Genomic DNA, 20083 nt, shown 5'->3' with positions numbered 1-20083 from the left:
CCTAAGGGACAATAAAGCTTATCTTATCTAATGATATTGGCCTCCCATGGCTATTAAAAGACCACTGTGGTCTCCAGACCACAGCCTGCAGATGCAGAGAGCCCAGAGATGATCTCTCCGGGCTGAGGAGAAGAACGGATGGTTTCTGAAACAGCTTCAGGTATTACAACCTTGCATCAAAAAATTGTAATAAGACAAATTTTAGCTGTGGTGAAGAAGCAGCAGTTCAAAGCTTTATCTGTCAGGTCTTTTTGTTCTTGTATGTGATATCCCGTACATCTTATCGGGAGTCTCTGGACTCTCTAATATAACTGAGACTGAACTGGACAGAGTCTGGGGAGCTGAGGGGGCTGAAGCAAAGAAGATTGCTGGAAAAGTATTCCCTTTGATAAGCCGGCCAAGAAGCCTTTGATTAAATGTGGTCCCAGCAGGAGCCCACACTAGGTCCTCTGTGGCACAACCATGTCCAATCACCAGCTATCAACAGCCCCGGGTAATTACAGCCATCTAGTCATTAGCCTGGGACCCACCTGGAATTCCACATAGCGCAGGGTGGGATAGGGCCAGCAGGGGTTGGGGTTTAAGCTGGGCCTTTAATCAAACACTTCCCTCCCCTTGACTGATATCACACACCCTCCCCAACCCACACAGAATCAGCCTTTGTACTGACATAGATTGTATTATTAGTGCTCCATTGTGTGTGTGTGTGTGTGTGTGTGTGTGTGTGTGTGTGTGTGTGTGTTATGCACGTTATGACAGCATGTAATGTTTACAGACTGGCTCTGCAGCCTCAATATGCTCATCTGAACAAAAAACCAGGATTCCAGTGTCAGACTAATGCACCATATATTTCATATGAACATCTGCTTAGATAAGGCAATATACACAATGTTATACAAGCAAGATGAAGAGCAAAGAAGTGAAATCTGTCTGATGTTATGGTTTGGTGTGACTGAACAGCCATCAAGGCCTCGGTTTTCTTCATCTTCTTCTCAGCAGCAAGCTGAAAACTGGAGCACACCAGATAATCACAGTAATGGGAGTGCTCTTCTCTCTCCTTTTGTCAGCCAATGTAGTGCAGCGTCTTCCTCGAAAGAGAAACCAAACAGCACTTTACAGCTTAAATAAATCGCTTTAAACAGCTTTTTTTCCTTCTTCTTCTGTTTTTTTGTTTTCGCAGTCGCATTCAAAGTTCCAATAACACAATGTCTGTGTCTCCATCGTCTGTTAGTCCTCTGTTTGGACTGCTTGGCCGCACACAGCCAAACTTACACTCAGATGTCCACTCAAATTGCACTTACCAAGTCCAACCTAGTATTCTTTTTTTCGTTTTCTTTTTTAGGTAAAAGTGTGTTTCCCCCAAAACGAAGCAACGTTATGTGAGTATATGATGTTGTTGTAATAATACTGGATATGTCTGAAGGCTCAGTTAATGTCAAAATTCGTCTTTAAAGCATCATGAAAGCAGCAAACCATTTCAACCCAACAACTGAGTCTTCAGTGAAAGCCTAACCCACCTGAACCCCAAAGGTGGTATCACTGTTCATCTGATCCCAGCAGTTCAGTCTCAGGGCCGTTCACAAACAGGGGCTAATGGGTATTAATTCATATTGACGGGTACTGAATTCTAGTGCTTTCACAGAGACGGGGAGAAAAGCCATGCATTGAGTCGAGGTTGCGGGAAAGGGGAAGGCGGAGATCCAGAGCACTTTTGGACAAACTTTCCCAGAATGCCGTGTTCCACAGGATATCCTGCACAGGGGAAAGGGGCGGGGTTGCTTTGCAGGGAGCGTAGGGGGCGTGTCCTCAGGTCTGGTCCAGCCATTCAGCTCGTTTGGGAGCCTTGCACGTGTGTATGTCTACAGCTTCCTCACAGTCCTTACACTCCACAGAGCAGCACCACTTGAACTTGCACTCGCACTTGGTGATTTGCTTGACTCTCGTGGTGTCGTAGCCACGCCCACAGCACATGACCTCACAGCCGTCTGTGCCGCGCGATGTCTTATTGCAGACCCGTCCGGCTGTGCCCAGGGAACCTGCAACAGAATGGCAAAACAGAATTTACTGGTCCCGTTTCACTTCTCTGCTACTTACTCAGCTCTAAACACAAGGCTGTCGTCAGATATCGATAGAGTCACGCTGATGATTTACAGGTCTCAACTTGTGCATAAAATACCATACACTAAAAGTGTTCTGAATTATTTAGATTGATCATAATTCAGTCATCCTTATCTACACTCTTTTTTGTCTTCCCCTCCTATTTTCATATCTGAAATTCATCTGGTCGCAACATGGCTGCATTTACGCATTGGCTCCTTTTGTTAGTAGCTGTCAGCAAAAGTAAAACTTAATTTCCTAAAAAGTTAAGACATTGTGTATGTTTTTTTTAATGAATACATAATTTAGAGCTTATAATATATATATATATATATATATAAGAATATTGCAGGTTTTTGAGTAACATAGGCTGCTGTCCAAATTAAGTCTTTTTCAGGCAATGACTTGCTTATTTCAGGAAGACACGGCCCCACCAGGCTGCCTGCAGTGCAGAAAACATTCAGCGCATTATAAAATGATGCAAAGGAGGCCTTGATATCTAACAAGAATGGGAAAACATTTTAGATCTGCAGCAGTCTGCTAGAAGAAGAGGTGAAATAACACAGTGGTAAACATGACTCTTATCCAGGTTGTTTTTAAATATATTGCAAACATAAAATTAAACCTTTAGCATCTTGGTTTTTTTTTTTTTTTTTAAAAAGAGACATTTCTCAAGCACACACAGTTTAGCACACCCAGCAGCCCTCTCGCCAGATACTTTCCATCAGGTGGCAAGACATAACGAGACCGAGACAACGGGGAAAAACATTAGGAAGAGCATGTAGCAGTTAGGTCACGTCTCCCGATGGCTGACCAATCACCTGCCAAAGCAAACTGTCTTTGGGAAGTATAAAGAGGATGAAAATTGTGCCATAGAAGGTATGAAGTGATTCTGGCACAAGGATAAACATGGAGGCAAGCAGGTAACGTCAGCCCTGCAGGAGCACACCTGGATCCAATGTGTTGAACATCTGATAAATATCTTTGTCTTGTTTTTCAAGCAACCAAAATCTTTATTAGAAACGTGGCTGCGCAACAAAGAGGCAGAGCTGCATGTCTGAATTATAAAACAAAAATGAAATACAATAAGATATGATCAGAAGATAGGTACTCTGGCTGCTAAAAACAGAAATATGTAAGTACAACAATTTACTTTTTTTAAAAATTCACCATCTTTAAGTACGTCCCATAAACACGTTTATCTTTGCCTTTGCAATCACTGTAATACAAATAATAATCTTTTTTTTAATTTCTGCAACAGAAGTCAGAGGTTTGATCAGTGCAACGTGTTGGCCAATAGTGAATGTATCGTAGCGTTGCTGTTTCATATCGTCTGTGTCTTATGTGAAAGTCACCCCAAACGAGATTAGCGCTCATGTTTGGTGTGAGAAGCTCCCTGTTTGAACTGCTACCTATCACAACAAGCTGCCCGTAGAACAACAAACCCACACACACAACTATGCGGTGTTGGTAGAGTGGCCTATAGTTACACTGCCTTTCCCAAGCCACTGCTCCCTTTGAAGCCACCCTATGTGTGTGTATGGGTGTGTGTGTGCGGGTTAAATGGACAGTGGAGCGTGACAGACAGACAGGCTCTCACACTCTGAGGCCCACTTTGGCCTCCAGCTATGCTTAGTTCAGACAGACAGAGAGGGAGAGAGACTGTGACAGACAGAAATTAAATTAGCTGCTTGTGTCCCTAGGCTGTGGATTCCACTGGGAAGGTGAGAAAGAGGGGGAGGACAGATGAGGGGCAAAGGAAAAGGCAGACAAAGGGAGCAAGGGTGAGGGAGAACTGGGAAGAGCTTCTCGGTGATGCGGGCATTGATGTCAGTGCCCCAAAAACTGTCTGATAGTAATGCATCCATCAAAGAGCCAATCAGAAACGGACATAAATGATCAGGTGCATTGTGCAAAGGTTGATGAAGACATCCCCGGACCATGGGGTCATGTGTATATGTGTGTGTGCGTTGACAGAGACTGACAGAGGTCAGGTGGTCACGGCCGTCAACGGCTGTTTCCCCAGGGTACAAGGATATTAGCTTCCACAGACATCACACAGGCTGTGTTATCTGACTACCATTACACACACACACACACGGACACACACAAACACACTAGTCATGCATGAGTATACACACAGCATACACATAACACCACTAAAACATAACACAGTCGGGGCAATCCATCAACATCCATGAGAAAATGCTTCCCCGTCTTTCAGTTCTGCCGTCTTACCTGCTGCTTTGTCCTGCAGGCAGTAATCCGGGGAGCTCTCAAAGTACACCAGGTCATTTTTGGTAGGCTTCCTGAAGTCCTTGTTAGCTACAGTGAGACCTGTCCCATCTTGATTCATCATCACCTCGATAGCCCCGTTGTATTTTCTCCTCAGGTAGTCACCCGTCTTCCTGAAGTCTGACATAGCATTCCAGCATGTCCGTAGCGTACAAGAGCCGCTCACTCCGTGACATTTACACTCCAGCTTCATGAAGCGCTTCACCGCCTAAGTGAAGGAGATTTTGCAAATTCTCAGAATGCAGCACCTCTGCAGGATTTTTTATTTTTATTTTCTTTTATGCAAATTATGACATATTTCCTCATTAAATGCACCTCTTACTACACCCAATGTCTTGTGGGTAGTTTTAGCTTTGTTAGCTCAGATTTTGAGTTAATTAGCTTGTTTTTTACTGAATTTCCCAACGTCACTGCCATCAGCAAATTACCATGGGGCTGGATGCCATTTCCAGAAAGAGATGTTCTACTGAATTTTGTAATGAATCCGATTCACATCGGATTAGAATTAAAGACAACACCGTTTTCATCTCTGCCTAGATGGTTTCTACGGTGGCCCTGAGAGGTCAACCACACTGCAATTTAAGAAAAAAAACAGCAAAAACACACAAAACACAATGGAAGTGTTTTTGAGAGACATTAATGTGACGAAACAGCTGCAGAAGTGACAAAAACCAAAACATGTGAAGGATCGCACTGAGACAGAATGTTTGGAGTAGTGAGGGAGAAAAAGAAATGCAGGGTAACGTGTGTTTTATTCACTAGACTCTAATAAGACTGTGTGTAAATGTTATACAATTATTGATTTGTTGTTGTGCTCTTCCAGATTATATAAGATGTCAAAATCTTAATCTGGAACACCCCCACCAACCCTAAGTCCCAACAGTCCAAGTGAATGTAAACAGTACTAAAACTCTAAAACTTGCAACTGTTGTGTATTTGTGAGTTGCTAAATAAGCCATACACAGAGCACTGACCAGGCTCTATGCATGAAGGTGCTGCAGCCGTGCTTTTAAGTGGAAAAGAGCAAATATGCTGCATTGCTGGCTGTACATGACTGGTTCTATCCTGCTAATAACCAAAACAAATCCTGTTTTCACTTTTAAGACTTTACCACGGGGCGCTCGTGGCTCAAGAGTTGGGAGTTTGCCTTGTAATCGGAAGGTCGCCGGTTCGAGCCCCGGCTCGTTCAGTCTCGGTCGTTGTGTCCTTGGGCAAGACGCTTCACCTATCGCCTACTGGTGTTGGCCAGAAGGGCCGATGGCGCGATATGGCAGCCTCGCCTCTGTCAGTCTGCTCCAGGGCAGCTGTGGCTACAACTGTAGCTGCCTCCACCAGTGTGTGAATGTGTGTGTGCTTTGGGGTCCCTAGGGGGGACTAGTAAAAGCTCTATGCAAATACAGGCCATTTACCATTAGCGCTGTAACGCGCTAACTCGGGAGTGAAGTCACTCCTGAATTCTGACATGCAAGTTCTGAGTTCCCTCTTTGGGTTGTTTTTGTGAGATTTTTTTTCCATTGTGTTTTATTGAACTTTAATATGTTTATTTGTGCTTTTGCAGCATTTTTCTATTTTGCTCCTGTTTTCTTAATCAGCAGTGTTTTTAACCTTTCAGGGCCACCATAGTTTTCACATGTAGATTCAGTAACAATGTAACTGTGAAAGCCACTGATGATTATCCAGTTCGCGAATATAAAACTGAAAGTGTCTGTTTGCTTTTAAATGTTGTTAAATGTACGCTTGAAACATCCACATCAGGGGTTCCTTATGTTCAGTGTGTCTCAATGCATAGCAGTCACACACTTACTGTTCTGCCACAGCGGTTGTTGTGTAGGTTCATGAGTGCCCGAGCATCTCGGACCGTTCTCTCTTTGGCATCTATGAAGGTTTTGGAAAATTTTATCCCGTAGTTGATGTTATCGCTACAGCCACCCCAGTCAAATTCTCCTCTATCGTCTTTATCTCGTCCGCGTTTGTGTGGGTCGCAGTTGCACGTCCTCAGCTCCCCCTGGCTGCAGGCTCGAGTGAGCGCGTAGACTACTCCTGCTGAGGAGATGGCATAGACGAATGCTGCTTCACGGCTGCCTGAGAGTAAAAGCAGAAAAGCCAAATGAGAAACAGAGGTTAGATGGGGGTAGAGGTTAGAATAACATAATCCGTTTCTGAATACGGAAACTGCAGTTACTCATATCATGCCATGCAATAGATTCTCTGAGTTCCAAAGACTTTGCAGCCCACATGTTATCATGCATACACAAATATACATAATGCTATGACAGGGCCTAGGTATGAGGACACTGAAGGTGCAGCTGACAGGGCATATCAGGCTTAAAGTAGAGTATACACCAGCTCTGTTTAAATATTATCATGGAAATAATCCTAGCTGTGGGGCTCTCCTCTGCTCACATAAATTGTTTGAATACAGACACAGTGATACCCCATTAATCAGCGCCAGGGTGATGTCATGACAGCATTATCTACCATTGCTCTGCTCATCTGTTCTTTTCTGGTCTCTTTCGTTCTTTAGAATATGACTCATCTTTTGTTTGGCCAAAGACACAGAGAGAATTAGATATAGTGTTTGGTCACAGTTGCTTTTTGCAGCACCTCCGGGAATGAACAATCCAAAAAACATGGCAGCAAGAGGCAAGGAGCTTCTTCATTTTTAGACAGTTTATCGACGGGATAAAAACCATTTTTATTTGGTGTCTCTGTGCTCAAAGTTCAAAGCAAACGGGAGAACCTGAAGTGAAACTGAAATGAGGTCGTTAATCTCTATTTTTAAAACTGGCTGCTAGTGAATTTCACAAGCAATAACTTGGCTATTTGGTCTGTCAGTTTGCCCAGGTCAGGATATTTAAACAGAAATTAGCCATGAAAGTCGATAAAGATAAAAGCCCTAATGATTTCACAATCTCGCCCTGAGAAAACAAGTGGCATTTAACAGAAATCCAAAAATCATTAGTTGGATGGACTCAGTGAGCATCATCTTAGAACATTCAGCTCCTGGAAGTATAAACCGTAATTGAGACATTTGCATTTTGATCCAACGCACTCAGGCTAGAAAAGCGCTCAGGTTTATTTCTCATGTTCATGTTTGATTTGCACTTCATATCTTTAGCTGAACCACCGCGTGCGCCCTCCTTTTAAAGATGCTTGCATTTGTCTGATAACCTGGAAGAAGCTAGGATACAGTAATGCTGACTGCATTCATCAGAAGCGCTTTTGCATTTCAAGCTTTTAGCACCTAGCTGCATTAGTGAAGCGAGACCTTCTTCTCAAAATGTGTCAAAGGATTAAGTTTCACGAAATGAAAATACCAGCACTTTAGCTAACTAAGGGTGGGACACTTCACATTCACCCTGCTCCTGAAGAGTTTGTGCGATCCAACCTGCATGCTCTGTATTCACTGGAGTGTCCCATTTCGTCTGTGAGGAGATGGGGGCAGTGGGGGTGGGGCGGGGTTGTATGTGGGAGAGGGCTGGGGAGGGCACTGCTGGTCATCTTTCAAACCTGCGATGTTTGTCTGACAGTGAGAATATCTCTCTAAATATTTACATCTACATTACTGTTTATTCCTCTCCACCCCACACACACATGCAGCCTTTATCTCCATATCTGCTACTTTTTGTTCCATGCATCATCAGCCCCCACACATGCTTGGGATAGCAGTAGCAGGCCACGGAAAGTCAGTGATGTCAGAAACCGAGTTCGCAGATCATTACATGGAGAAACCTTTGGAATGCAAGCATGCTGATCCACACAGGTATGCACACATGGGTATTCACAGACGCGGACTAAAGCTTTCTTGGCTGCTGCCTCAAAGCACACTGTGCGCTGTCTATCTTGCGTGCTGCACAATATCGTTTATTATTTAGTAAATATTGATATCTATGACTAGCTAGTTTATTGTGATGGTGCTTTGTTTTCTCTATTATTATGTTGCTCTTTGTTGTTTGCTGTCTCCTCTGTTTGTTTTTTTTGTTTGTTTGTTTTTTTTTTTCTCCATACAGGTGACCCAGGAGTTCTTTTTTTTTTCCCTCTCTTCCCCCCCCTTCTCACCGTCTCTTCTCCCCTTTGGTTTTCTTTCTTTCTCTCCCCCTCTTTCTCTCATTCATTCCCCCTGTCCTATTTATTAAAAAAAAAAAAAAAAAAAAAAAAAAAAAAAATGACAAAGGATGAACTGAAGCTCTGCCATCACGTAATGTCGCATACTGCTGTTTCTGATGTCATTTAAAAAAAAAAAAAAAAGAAACCGAGTTCGCGGAGACAAACAACCTGCGCCCCGACACAACAGTGAGCAGCTGCTAATGGAGGATTTCCTTCTATGCAACAAAGTGAAACAAAAAGCATAATCCATGCATATAATTTGAAGGATTAGCATCACAGTGACACTCCTTGTACCTGTACCCATGCTACATTCAGAATGCAACAATAGTCATTTAGTGCTGAGAAAGCATTTGGGAAAGAAAATAATTATGAATAACGTATCATTTAATCTTCAATGCTAAATCACCAGGTGATTGTTCTCACTTGTAAAGGTCTTCAAGAGGATGAATTACACATCCGCTGCCTTAGAAAAATATGTATGGGACTGTGCCTGTGTGTATGCATGACTGTGCAGCAAAGTTGAAATTTCTGGCAGGGGCTGAAAAACCAAATGACGACAATTCCACGTCTTGATGTGTGTGTGTGTTTATTGATGAGGCATTAGCATTACAACAGTCCATTACTGACTGTAAACACGGCGTACTAGCATACGTAAAGTAGGAAAAGCAAGAGAGAACAAAGAGAAGTGAAAGAAAAGGAAGAAAAACTGAACGAGAAAGGTGAAAATGAGGATTCCCATAGTCACAGTCAGAGCTTGGCTTCACCCTCCATTCCCTCTGGCATCACATTTACTTTCCACACACACGCAGACTTACTCCTCAGCAGGACACGTCCAAAGACAGTGTGGTCACGGTCCAGTGTGCTGCAGTTCCATCGATGGTGTCTGAACTGGTGCTGGCACTCTCTGATCCACTCTTTGGTTCCCTCCCCAATTGCCTGCATGATGTCAGGGTGGCGTTGGCAAAGCTGCCGCTGCTTGTTCACCAGGCCAGGGATGTTGTCACAGATTACACGGGCACCGAGTGCGCCGATATACCTACGATAAACAAACAAACACATTTAGAGCTATTTCAAACTGAATCCACCATCCCCTGGCCATGCGTACTCAAAAATCAGCAGGCAAGAGCGATTGATTATATATTGTAACTGATTGCTAAACCCTGGTGCCCTTATGAGAACATGTAGGCACAAGTGGAAAAACGCACCTATAGGTGGTGAGCAGCAGTTCCAGTCCTCTGTAAGTCAGAGTTCACTACACTTAACAGTTTAAGGTTTGCGAGTAGGAGGGGAGTGGAAACCATTTACTCCGCTCTCCAAATAAATAAGCACTTAACCTCTCCCCACAAGACCTGTGTGTGTACGTGTGTTTAAATGTTTCCCAAAGACATAGTTGAAATCATGCTGTCACAAATCAGAGCAGGACGTCTGGGGCCTCCAATAACCCTGTCAAACTAAGAACCCATTTACTCACTTTATTCCTCTCTGTCCTCTGCCTGATTGCTCTCATCTTGCTCACTGTTCCCCTGCATGCCTCTTGCAGTCTCTCTCCCTCGCCATAATAAAACAGACTTTTACAATGTCCTATCAAGATAAATGGTGCATTGAGATTGCCCAGAATAAACTCTAATTGTGATAGGCCTCTCGGTGTGTGTGCGTGAGCGCGAGACCTCTTGCAGCTTCGTAGTCACAAGGCTTTGGCGGTTCAGTGAGGAGAGGCCAGGGAGCCTGTAGCTGTGTGGCCATGTTTTATGAGGCCGGGCAAGAGGATGGAGACTGGAGACTCTACACTCCCCAGAGAGGGATTAGAGGGGAGGGAAAAAAGAACAGAGTGCTCATCAAAGGAAAGTGCCAGAGCAGCAATTCACACTTAATTTTCTCTCTTCGCTCTCGCCCTCTTTCTGAGAGTAAGGAGGACTTGTGGATTTTATAGGATAGTAAATCATTATCCACAGGTCTAAAACAACTTGCTGCACTGTGGGTCACCAGAGGAAGACGACTGGGAGACATGGTGACACCGAGCTGGGCTCTGATTTTAAATGACACAGACAGAACTTGTAACTAATGCAAAAGAAAAAGAAAACAGACCAAGTAAATATGAAATTACTTTTCTTTTCTGTTACATATAAGGAACCCAAGTTAAACTTCTGATAGAGGCACGCACAAAGGATGAATGTCAGCAACACACACTCACATCTCTGTTTTATCGTCCCCTCCCAATTAATACAGCAAAGTCTTCATTTCGGATGAACATATACAGCAATTTTATTAAATCGAACATATTATTTTGCTCATTTCTGAAGTGGCTACAACAGCCCGTAACATTTTTGCTCCCACCCTAAGGTGGTACAGCTCCTGATCTGTCCATGTCACCACTCAGCAGCCATCCACCAAAAACAAACAAACAAATAAATCTATGAATAAATATAAGGAACAGTTAGAGGAAGCAGTATATCTCCTACACACTGAATCCCACCCAAAGTCAGTAATGCCAAGTCAAAGCCTCTACCCATAACTGCTTTCAATCTACACAAACTATTAGGCATTCCATCATCGCTACGCCTGCCCACACACAGACACTTCTCCTGTAAACACACTCACAGGCATGGACATTTTCACTTATGTTAGTGCGCAGGCACTGAGATATTTTTTAACCCGTTCGCCTACGCTCCGCGCGGCTGGTTTGGGTGGTGTTTTAGTGAAGTCATGTGTGTTTGTGAGTGGTACCTGGTGAATTAATGACTGCTGTGCCTCGTCCAATGCGGGCTCCAGCTGAGCCGAACACGCACTCAGCCAACAGCGCCGACATAAATTACGTTTATCGCTCTATTATTATTCCAGCACACCGACACGAAGAAAAGGCATTTTAGAAGTTTGAACCTTACTCATGAACTCATACGATTTTCTTTTTCTTACTTTAACGTCCTGTCGTGCTCTTTGCTCATTTTCGAGTCAGTTGGAATTAAATTGGACGATGACAGAAAAGCGCATTAAGAGTTTTTCTTTACACTCACTACCTCGTAAAATCAGTCGTGAGCGCAATCTGTGGTGGCAGATATGCGACTATTACAACCCAGCACATTTAGATTCTGCATAAAATTTTCTAAACAAAAAAAGAAAAGAAAGGGAAAAAGAGAGTATTAAAATGTTGCCATCAGTTCCGATGAGAGAAGCACTGTCAGCTGTGCAGTGCGTCCGCGATAATAAATTAACTGATCCAAACCCTCATAACCGCCTTTTCTGTTCGCTGCTGGAAAATTAGCTGGAATGAAGGTTTTTGGGGGTTTTGTTTCTTTTTTGCTTTCGGAAAAAAAGCGATTAAAATAATCTTCATAAGTTACAGTTGATCTCGCTTTGGATCCCTGAACAGTTTTCTAGGGAAAGAAAATAGAGCTGAGTTAAAGCTTCAGTTTCGTTAGAATAATCCGTTATATTTTGTGGGCATTTGTATTATTTAAAATCGTTATGCTGAATTATCATTAGCGTAATAATGATGATGATGTAGTAAATAAATCAGTGTAGCAGGTAGGCCAGTATGTGTGATGGATGCAGACTCACCACCATGAGGAGTCCACCCGAGGCGTCACAAGCAGCAGCAACAACAGACACGCGCAATAAATCCTCGAACTGGCACCGGCGTTCTGGCATGAAGAAGATCGGGGTGAGAGTCTAGCTCCCGCCGGCGAACCACAGCGCTGAATCTGAGCTGCACGGAGACTGGGAATCCTGTTTAACCCCAACATGACTTTTCCTCACTTTTTTTTTTTTTTTTTTAGCCCAAATGTACCAAAAAAGACCACAAAAAAAATCAAATCTCAGAAGAAACTCCAAACTTCACTTGATATTGTGAGGTGTGAGAGTAGCCGTGCAGCAGGGAGGCCTCATTATCCAATGTTTGGCTTCATGGAGCGCGGCTGTCAGCAAAGAGAGGAGCGCGTTGTCGGTGCCATGTGCGCACCAGACTCTCCACTGAGAGCTTCTGGATGCCAACTGGAGGTTTACCTGGAGAGGCGAGCAACAAGTGTCGGTAGTTAGTTCCCGCACAAACACTTATCCTTGTTTTCGTTTCGTTTGTTTGTTTTGTTTTTAACTTGGTTCAGGGGCAAAAGTAGGGTCCGAATCAGCGCTGGAGCCAAGTGTTTTCAGACGAGAGACTGCGGTTCTGTCGGCTGTGTGCTGGGTCGGATGCTAGCACCGGATCTCTCCTTTATTAGTGCACGGTGGACAGTGTCCGAGCTGAGAGAGAGAAAGAGAGAGAGACATGAGGGAGGGTTCGCGCTGATAGCTCCTCTCGCTCATTGGGCAGAAGAAGGGGTTACAGAGTTTGACGAGGAAAGAGATATTAAAAAGGATGGAGAAAGGTGCGCGCGTGTGTGTGCGTACGTGTTGGGTGGAGGGGTGGTGATGATGCTGAGGTGGAGAGGGTCCTATTGTGCGCCGTTGATCCGTAACCACAGACAGAAATGATTATAACTAATGATTTGTTTTACAACCCTGTAAAATCAGATAATTCAATCCTAAAAATATTTTACTTTTTATTAAAGGAGTTTTCGATTTTAAAGACTATTTTTTAAAATGTTTTTCTTTAAAAAAAACACACATATTGTGTGCCAGTCATTAATAATTTTAGTGACCCAGTATTGTGCTGTTTCTTCTGTATCCTGTTGCTTATTATGCTGTTCCTGCCCTTTTCAAAAACTTCATTTTGAAAGATCGATCATAAAAGAGACTAAAATAAACCTCCAGCCCAGAAAAACGTTTATCAGATATTGTTATAAATTACAATGATTTGTAGGCTGATAAATAAATAAAGTAGTTCAGTGAGAGAAGTCATTATACATATTATTATATTACGCCTAAATATTTATGAAATCTGCTCCACTTAAAGCCGAGCAGAAGGAGAAAAACAGGGAATGTGCGATTAGAAGAACAGAGCCAAATCGTCCAGTGGAACAGCACTACGGCTTAAATACGAACCACATGTGTAAGTCAGAGAGTGCTGAGGCAGCGCTGGATACACACACACACACACACACACACACACACACACTGTGTCTGGAGTTTACCACTCTCACCTTCATCCCCATGTTTGTTTGTGCGTTCGTGTTGTCTTCAGGTTTTGGCCGTTGTCCTGTCATCCTCTCAAATCACTCCTGACAGATAAAAAGACCTCGGAAGCATCCAGAGATCTTTCACAAGCTCAAGAACCACTTCTTGACTTTTTGACATGCACAAATTCAGTTTTCATCAGCCGGAGCTGAACATTTGTAGGCCTCTGACGTTGGAAAATAGGAATACCGCAGTTGCTTCAGCTGACCCCATTAATTCTAGCAAACGCGTAAACAAATCGGGAAAAATCCCTGTCGGAATTGAAACTATTAGAATTAGCAATAGCTGCTGCAAAGTGTTACTTCTTCAAAAGCTTGAGAAAACAGTTCCCTGTGTTTATGCCAAAGCTGGTGTTAAAGCTAAGCTACTTTTGTAGACATTTGTATTTCTGCTTAGAGCTGGCCAGACAGGCAGCTACTGTCTTTGTTTTCAGAGAGAAGCACATGCACGACCAGACAGAGCAGAGTGGGTACAGGTTTGCGAGAGGCCGCGAGGTGAGGCAAAGAAGCTAAGCTCTGGGCAATATTTGTGCACTGCAGTTTAGCTCACAATTTTCTGCAAAATCAAAAGGTATTAGGGAAGCACAAACACGGCTGAGTTATGCTTTCCCTCCTGGGGCTGGAGCTGGAACAGACTTTCTCCCTCTCTTTCCCTCTCCCAGCCTGTGAACTTGACCCCAGCTTTCTCTTCATAAACAATAACAGAGTCAAGTGCCTCCTTGTCAGTTGGAAGAAAAGTTTGCCCTGATGTACGGGGTCCAATCTGGCAACCATCTCCTCAGAAGAGAAGTACTGAAGGGGGGTTGCTTTGTTTAAACGCTGAGGTGAAAGGGGGATAAAGGTGAGATTTACAGAGGCTGAAGGTTAGGACTAATCTAGTTAAATTATATTTCGATAAATTGTAATTGCTTGGGATTAATTTCTGATGGAAAAGTTGCTGCTGGAAAAAGGACTGGCTCGAATGGGAGACCTAGAGGCATGCAGTGAAGGTGGAAGAGGTATGTTGTTGGATGCCACCAGCCAGGCAGCTCAGGGATGAGCTCAGCGTGTATTCCCATCCCCTGGCAGGCTGCAGGAGGGAGAACAGCCTGTCGTCAGGCTTGGCAGATTCCCATTCTGATGGGACAGGTGGAAGAGAGACAAAGACGTACGGAAAAGCTGAGACATCTTCCAGACTGATACCAAGAACTCCATTCGAAACAGTGAAGTGACTCATTTGCTACAAGTCCAATTTTTTAATCATCTTGTCTAGATAAGTTTTTTGATCAGACATCTTTGTTGTCTGCGCGTTACACACGTGTTACAGTATTTGGAATGAATCCGTTTTGTGGTTTTCAGGGTTTGGTTGGGTTTAGGCACAAAAGCAGCCTAATCAAGTGTTGTTAAAGAGCATAGTTTGAATTTGATTTTGAAGACATCTGATTTGGGTTAAAATGACGTCTTCACTAAGGTTTGGAGGCCGTTATCTTCATGGCTACAGTAATAAATACTTGGATAAAGTTAGGGATTAACCATCGTCATGTTGACTGTTAAATTGAAATGAGGAACAAGCAGCAGTCTTCTCTGTTTGTTGATCCATTCACGCACGCCAGCCTCTTCTCCACACAAGAACGTCACCTCACTTCCTCCTTTGCTCCCAGTAAAATTTGTACAGACGCATAACGGCACTCGCTGATGCGTTTAAAGACAATTTCCTTGTTTGCCTTCTCATAAAGCACTTTGAATACGTTATAACCTGGTTTCCCATCCAGAGAGCATCGTCCATGCTTCACGGAAAAGAGTTAGAAAAGAATATCCATGACCTTTGGGGATCTCAACATGTACTTCTGTTGTTTCATTTATTACAGACAATTGAACTGTGAACTACACAGTGATCCTCTTTCCTCTTCTAGCATAGCTTTTGAACAATCACCATCTCACGCAACTTGCTATTGGATCCTGTCAACGGGACATCGTAGCCTCTCCATTGGCTGAGTTGTCGCTCTATAGGCTGAGTTTTATTCAAATGGACCATATTGTTCAGCTCAGAGTGCATGAAGCTTCTGTTTATAATCATAATACTGATCATTTTAGATTATTTTACTGGAACTTGTCTTAATTTCTTGTAAAGTAAAGTAATGTAAAGTAGGCATGGTGATAAGATGAACTAGCCTAGTTACCTGAGTAAACAACAATCATCCTGAAATCCTTTAGCATTATGTATAGATCTAATGAAAGGTCAGAATACTACCCACACTCTAAAAATATACAGTCCTAAAGGGACGGACAAATCACAAAGTGTGTGTGCACGTTGGCACACATGCATGCAAGCCACCCGGAGAACTAGATCTGAGTCTTGTAAATTTAGATCTGTGGACAAAGATGAAGTACCTTGAACAAACACAGCTTCACTGGAACTCCAGAAGCTTCTGAAATGTCTGGCCAGCGCTCAAAGAAGGTGTCAGAACTTATTTTGAACCACTTCACCCCTTGGTGCAAACTGTGCAATATTAGACATGTCCATTGAGAGAAAAATTGTGTTTGCACGGGTGTAAAAACTTTGCATGCACGCACATATCCGTAACTGCTACTCTGTGCACCCTCGTGTTACATCATGGTTGGCCCCTAAGCTCTGCATACTTGTATACTTGTGAGCTTTTCCTTCTTTATCCTCAGGACAGCCTGTCATTAATAGATTTTATAGCTGCCATGAACACTCGTAAGTGTCCATAGATGTGCTTGTGATAACTCTATAATAGAACGTTTGCTGGGTCGCTGGAGGATGCCGTCATGCTAAACAGGTCCGAAGCATGCACTCACATAAACATGTACAGAAAAGAGAGCAGGTGACACAGATGACATCAAAGAGATGCCCAGGTCTGCATGGCCTCTTTGATGTTTAATACATCTCAGGCCCTTCTTTGGAAAAAACAGGTATGCCCCGGGCAATGCAAAGACTGATACGCACAGAAAAACACACAGCGATCAACTTGCTGCCTAGATACCGCGTTTCTATTCGCAACGTTTACTTTTTAAAGAGTCAGATGTTTGAAAATGATCTCATTTGAAATTTACCTTAATAAATGTTGGCCAGCTTTACAGCACACACAGAGTCCTTGTTCCATCTGAGTGACTCTGACTTTGTGCTGAGTAGTTTCCTGTTTTAGTGAGAAACCGTCTGCGTGACGTACGCTGCAGGTCATAGGCAGCTGGTCACATGGTGGCTGGCTGAGGTAGCACAATGAAGAGTGAATCAGTGAATTGAACACTTGTGCAGTGGATATTGTTACTGAAAGAAGAATGTAGCAGTTTGTGATTTTCATTTATTATTTTGAAGTTTAAGAAATCTGCCATTCTGGGTCCAAAAAAAGGAAAACCCAGGTACGTTGTAATAAGGCTTTTGCATAGTTGTGTACGGGTAGATGATTGTAGGGATATGCAGATGACAGCTAAATTATCAGTTTTTCATAAGCATTTCATATAAGCTTGATTAATTAATAAAACATGGTTTCTGCAATAACACTTTCTGAATATTCCCTTTTTTCTAATACATCTATTAGTGGAATCATGACAACTGATATTGATGATAACTATTACTTCACCCTAAACTATCAGTAAAGCATTCATGATAATATAGTTTTAAAAACCTGCTTGCTTTCATGTCTGTTCCCCTGTTCGTGTCCATCCTCTCATTATGCTGTGTATTTAAGTTTTCCTCTGTTGTCATCTCGTCGTCATTGCCTCCTCGATTGTGCCCTGTTTGCTCTGTTATGTCATCAGTTCTAGTTTTCAGTTTAGGTGGCTTTTCTTGTCATTTTTTATTTTATTTCCTGAGCTATAAAGCTCAAGTTCTGTTAAGCCTCTCTGTCAAGTCCTTTTGGGACTACACCGTCTCAAGACAGTATTCAGCAGCAACAGGTGGATATACGGTGGCCCAGAGAGGCCAAACAGACTGCAACTTAAGGAAACACCAGGAATAAGAAAAACGCTGCAAAAGCACACAAAACACAACGGAAATAGGGAAAAACAGATTTCCAAAAGCACAAGGGAAGTGTTTCTGGTGTTTCCGTTGTCGTTTCTCCTATTTCCATTGTGTTTTGTGTGCAGCGTTTTTCTTATTGCACTGCCTTTGATATAACCAATGTTGGGAAATTTTGCATGATTTGTCTGAATGGGTGATTGTAGATTGAAGTGTATATCACTCCTAGCTCTGGCTAAGACTGAAAGAAAGAGCCATTCACTGGTTAATAGGTGTCTAAGATGACTATTTCTCTCATACTTTGGTATAAAGTGAAAATACAGATTAAATGAGAGCTGTATTAGACCTACAGCAAATTCACAAGTTGAAAAGAATCATGACTGAAAGTGACATTTAATATCATTCTGCCATTTAATTTAAGAACTTCATGAAATAACGATACTCTGCCTTTACAAACACTGGGGAAAGATTTGTTCTAAAGAGCTGGATTTGAGCGTGGTAGTGGAATACCACGTAATACAAGTCTAGAAATTCCATGATCAGCTGTAAGTGGTCTTATTGGAGAATAGAAACAGTTATTAACCACAGCAGCTCAGCTGCAGAGCAGACTGTATACATTTCCAAACCTCCTGTGGCATCAACATCAGCACAAAAACTGTGCACAGGGAGCTTCATGGCATGAGTTTCATTACTCGTCTCTGTCATATTTAAAGCTGTTGCTTCGTCTGAGAAAAGGGGGAAAAACCTGAATGGAGGTTTAATAATCATGTGCATATTTCTGCCTTGATTACTGTATATAACAAGTAACTCTGATCTGGATTAGGTTCACTAAGCCTCCCTGGTGTTTTAGTCTCATAAGTCTTACCTTAAAAACTCCTTCTACACGTAGAAAGCTATAAGCTGAGGGGAGTTGGTGTGTGCTACATCAGTTGTGCTTTTCGAGGTCATTCCAGCAGATTCCATGATGAATTAAGAGCCGTTCATTCTGCTCAGACCAGTTTAAAAAAATGGATCCTAGAGAGTTTAATCCCCCAACTCACACCACAGTACATACAGGAATCAATGTTCTTAATAGAGCATGAATGTGTACATAATCCATGCATGTAATATGTAGTATTTCAAAATATTTGAATATGTACATGCAAGCTAGCGTTTTCCTCTTCTCCTTTCAATTGTTCTTGACGGTGAGGTATTTTTATACTCATGTTGAAAAAAGTCACAATATGAATGTTCTGGACATTCGTTTCTTTAAAATTGATAATTAAACAGAATAAAACACATGAATGTGTTCCCTTCTCTGGATTTAACTCCTTAATGAGCTCTTGTGATGGAGTCTCTGTGAATTTTCTGTGATCCATCAAAATGTGTGATTGGTTTTCATTTTTGTGTTGAAGGTTGTACAGGTTGCCTGGTATTTTAGGTTGAATTCTTGAGTGGAGGCCATCATGGCCCTTTGGCACACGGATATGTGGCGAGGGCTCTGAGTTGTAGGAGAGGTCCCTCCACGCCCTGAGTGATGAGAGCAGGGTTTAACCGGCTGCAGGTGTGCTCAAGACAGGCGGGTTGGGCCTTTGAAGTGGAAGCCAACTGGGACCCCAGCCCATCTCTGACCAGCAGCCAGAACAGACACATTCGCTTTCAATTAACACTCTCCCTTCTTTCCCAATCCCTGCTTTTTATGCTTTGTGCACATTTTTTTGTGCTAATATATGTTCAATAAAAAAGAGCATGAAAGTTGTGGTGGGGTCGTGTTCATGATTCAAGTAAATACTTATTCCTACTGAGCTGACGAAGGCAGTAATCTGCCTATGTGCATTCAGCTCTTGCTTCACCTCGTGAAGCTCAGGGCCAGGTTGGATGTCCAGAGGACTGCGAGTTCTCTGACACCCTGAACCCTCAGTCATCTTTATACAATGAAATCATGTTTCTCTGGTCACACTCACACCCTGTCTTCTAAATGAAATGCATCCCATATTTAGTGCTTCTACAAAACGGAAAAAGCTATACTAACCCTGCTACTTAAGAAGAAGAGTATAGCAAATGCTGTTGTGGCTTATAAGCTGTTTTCACGAAGCATACATGCTTACATGCCCCTCTCATTACAAAGAGTGAAAAGTGAAATAAATGGCTGTTTCGATGGTAAGTTCCCTATAGGCAGCTACATCTGGCTCCTGTTAGTCACAAGCGTATAAAAAAAATGCGGTTAAGTCCCAGGCATTCTGTATTACAGACACACACACTGGGAGGTAAGAGTCCAGCATGGTGGTCACCCCCAGTACTCCCAGTCTATGCAAACCCAGCAGACAACAAGGGGCTCAGACAGAGACTAGTATTGCTGCATAAACAGTAACAATAACCCATATACAGCCTGTGTATGAAATATTAAACCCCCATATATTTGTACCTGCCGGCTTCTGCTGATATGTCTGCATGAGAGTCGGTGTCAATAATTGAAAAACGCAGCTCTGTCTGTAGAAGCAATAATGGACAAAACCACAGCAAAAGACTTAGAATGCAAAAG

General features: G+C 42.7%; 1 protein-coding gene across 1 annotated transcript; it reads right to left on the bottom strand.

Moving 5' to 3' along the window:
- Positions 1-834: 834 nt before the first annotated feature.
- On the bottom strand, positions 835-12723 carry LOC146683934 (protein Wnt-2b-A). Its single transcript, XM_085443253.1, has 5 exons — positions 12055-12723; positions 9315-9535; positions 6197-6474; positions 4336-4600; positions 835-2036 (listed from the first exon to the last, which is right to left on the bottom strand). Exons 1-5 carry the CDS (start codon positions 12237-12239, stop codon positions 1807-1809), a joined length of 1179 nt encoding a protein of 392 aa, XP_085299379.1. The 5' UTR covers positions 12240-12723; the 3' UTR covers positions 835-1806.
- Between the last annotated feature and the right edge of the window lie 7360 nt (positions 12724-20083).

The sequence above is a fragment of the Copadichromis virginalis genome, linkage group LG20, assembly GCF_057382275.1.
Source record: "Copadichromis virginalis isolate Kocher_CV1m ecotype Utaka linkage group LG20, C_Virginalis_male_GT1.1, whole genome shotgun sequence".
NCBI classification, from domain to species: Eukaryota; Metazoa; Chordata; class Actinopteri; order Cichliformes; family Cichlidae; genus Copadichromis; species Copadichromis virginalis.
This window is presented reverse-complemented; position numbering and strand designations above follow the sequence as displayed.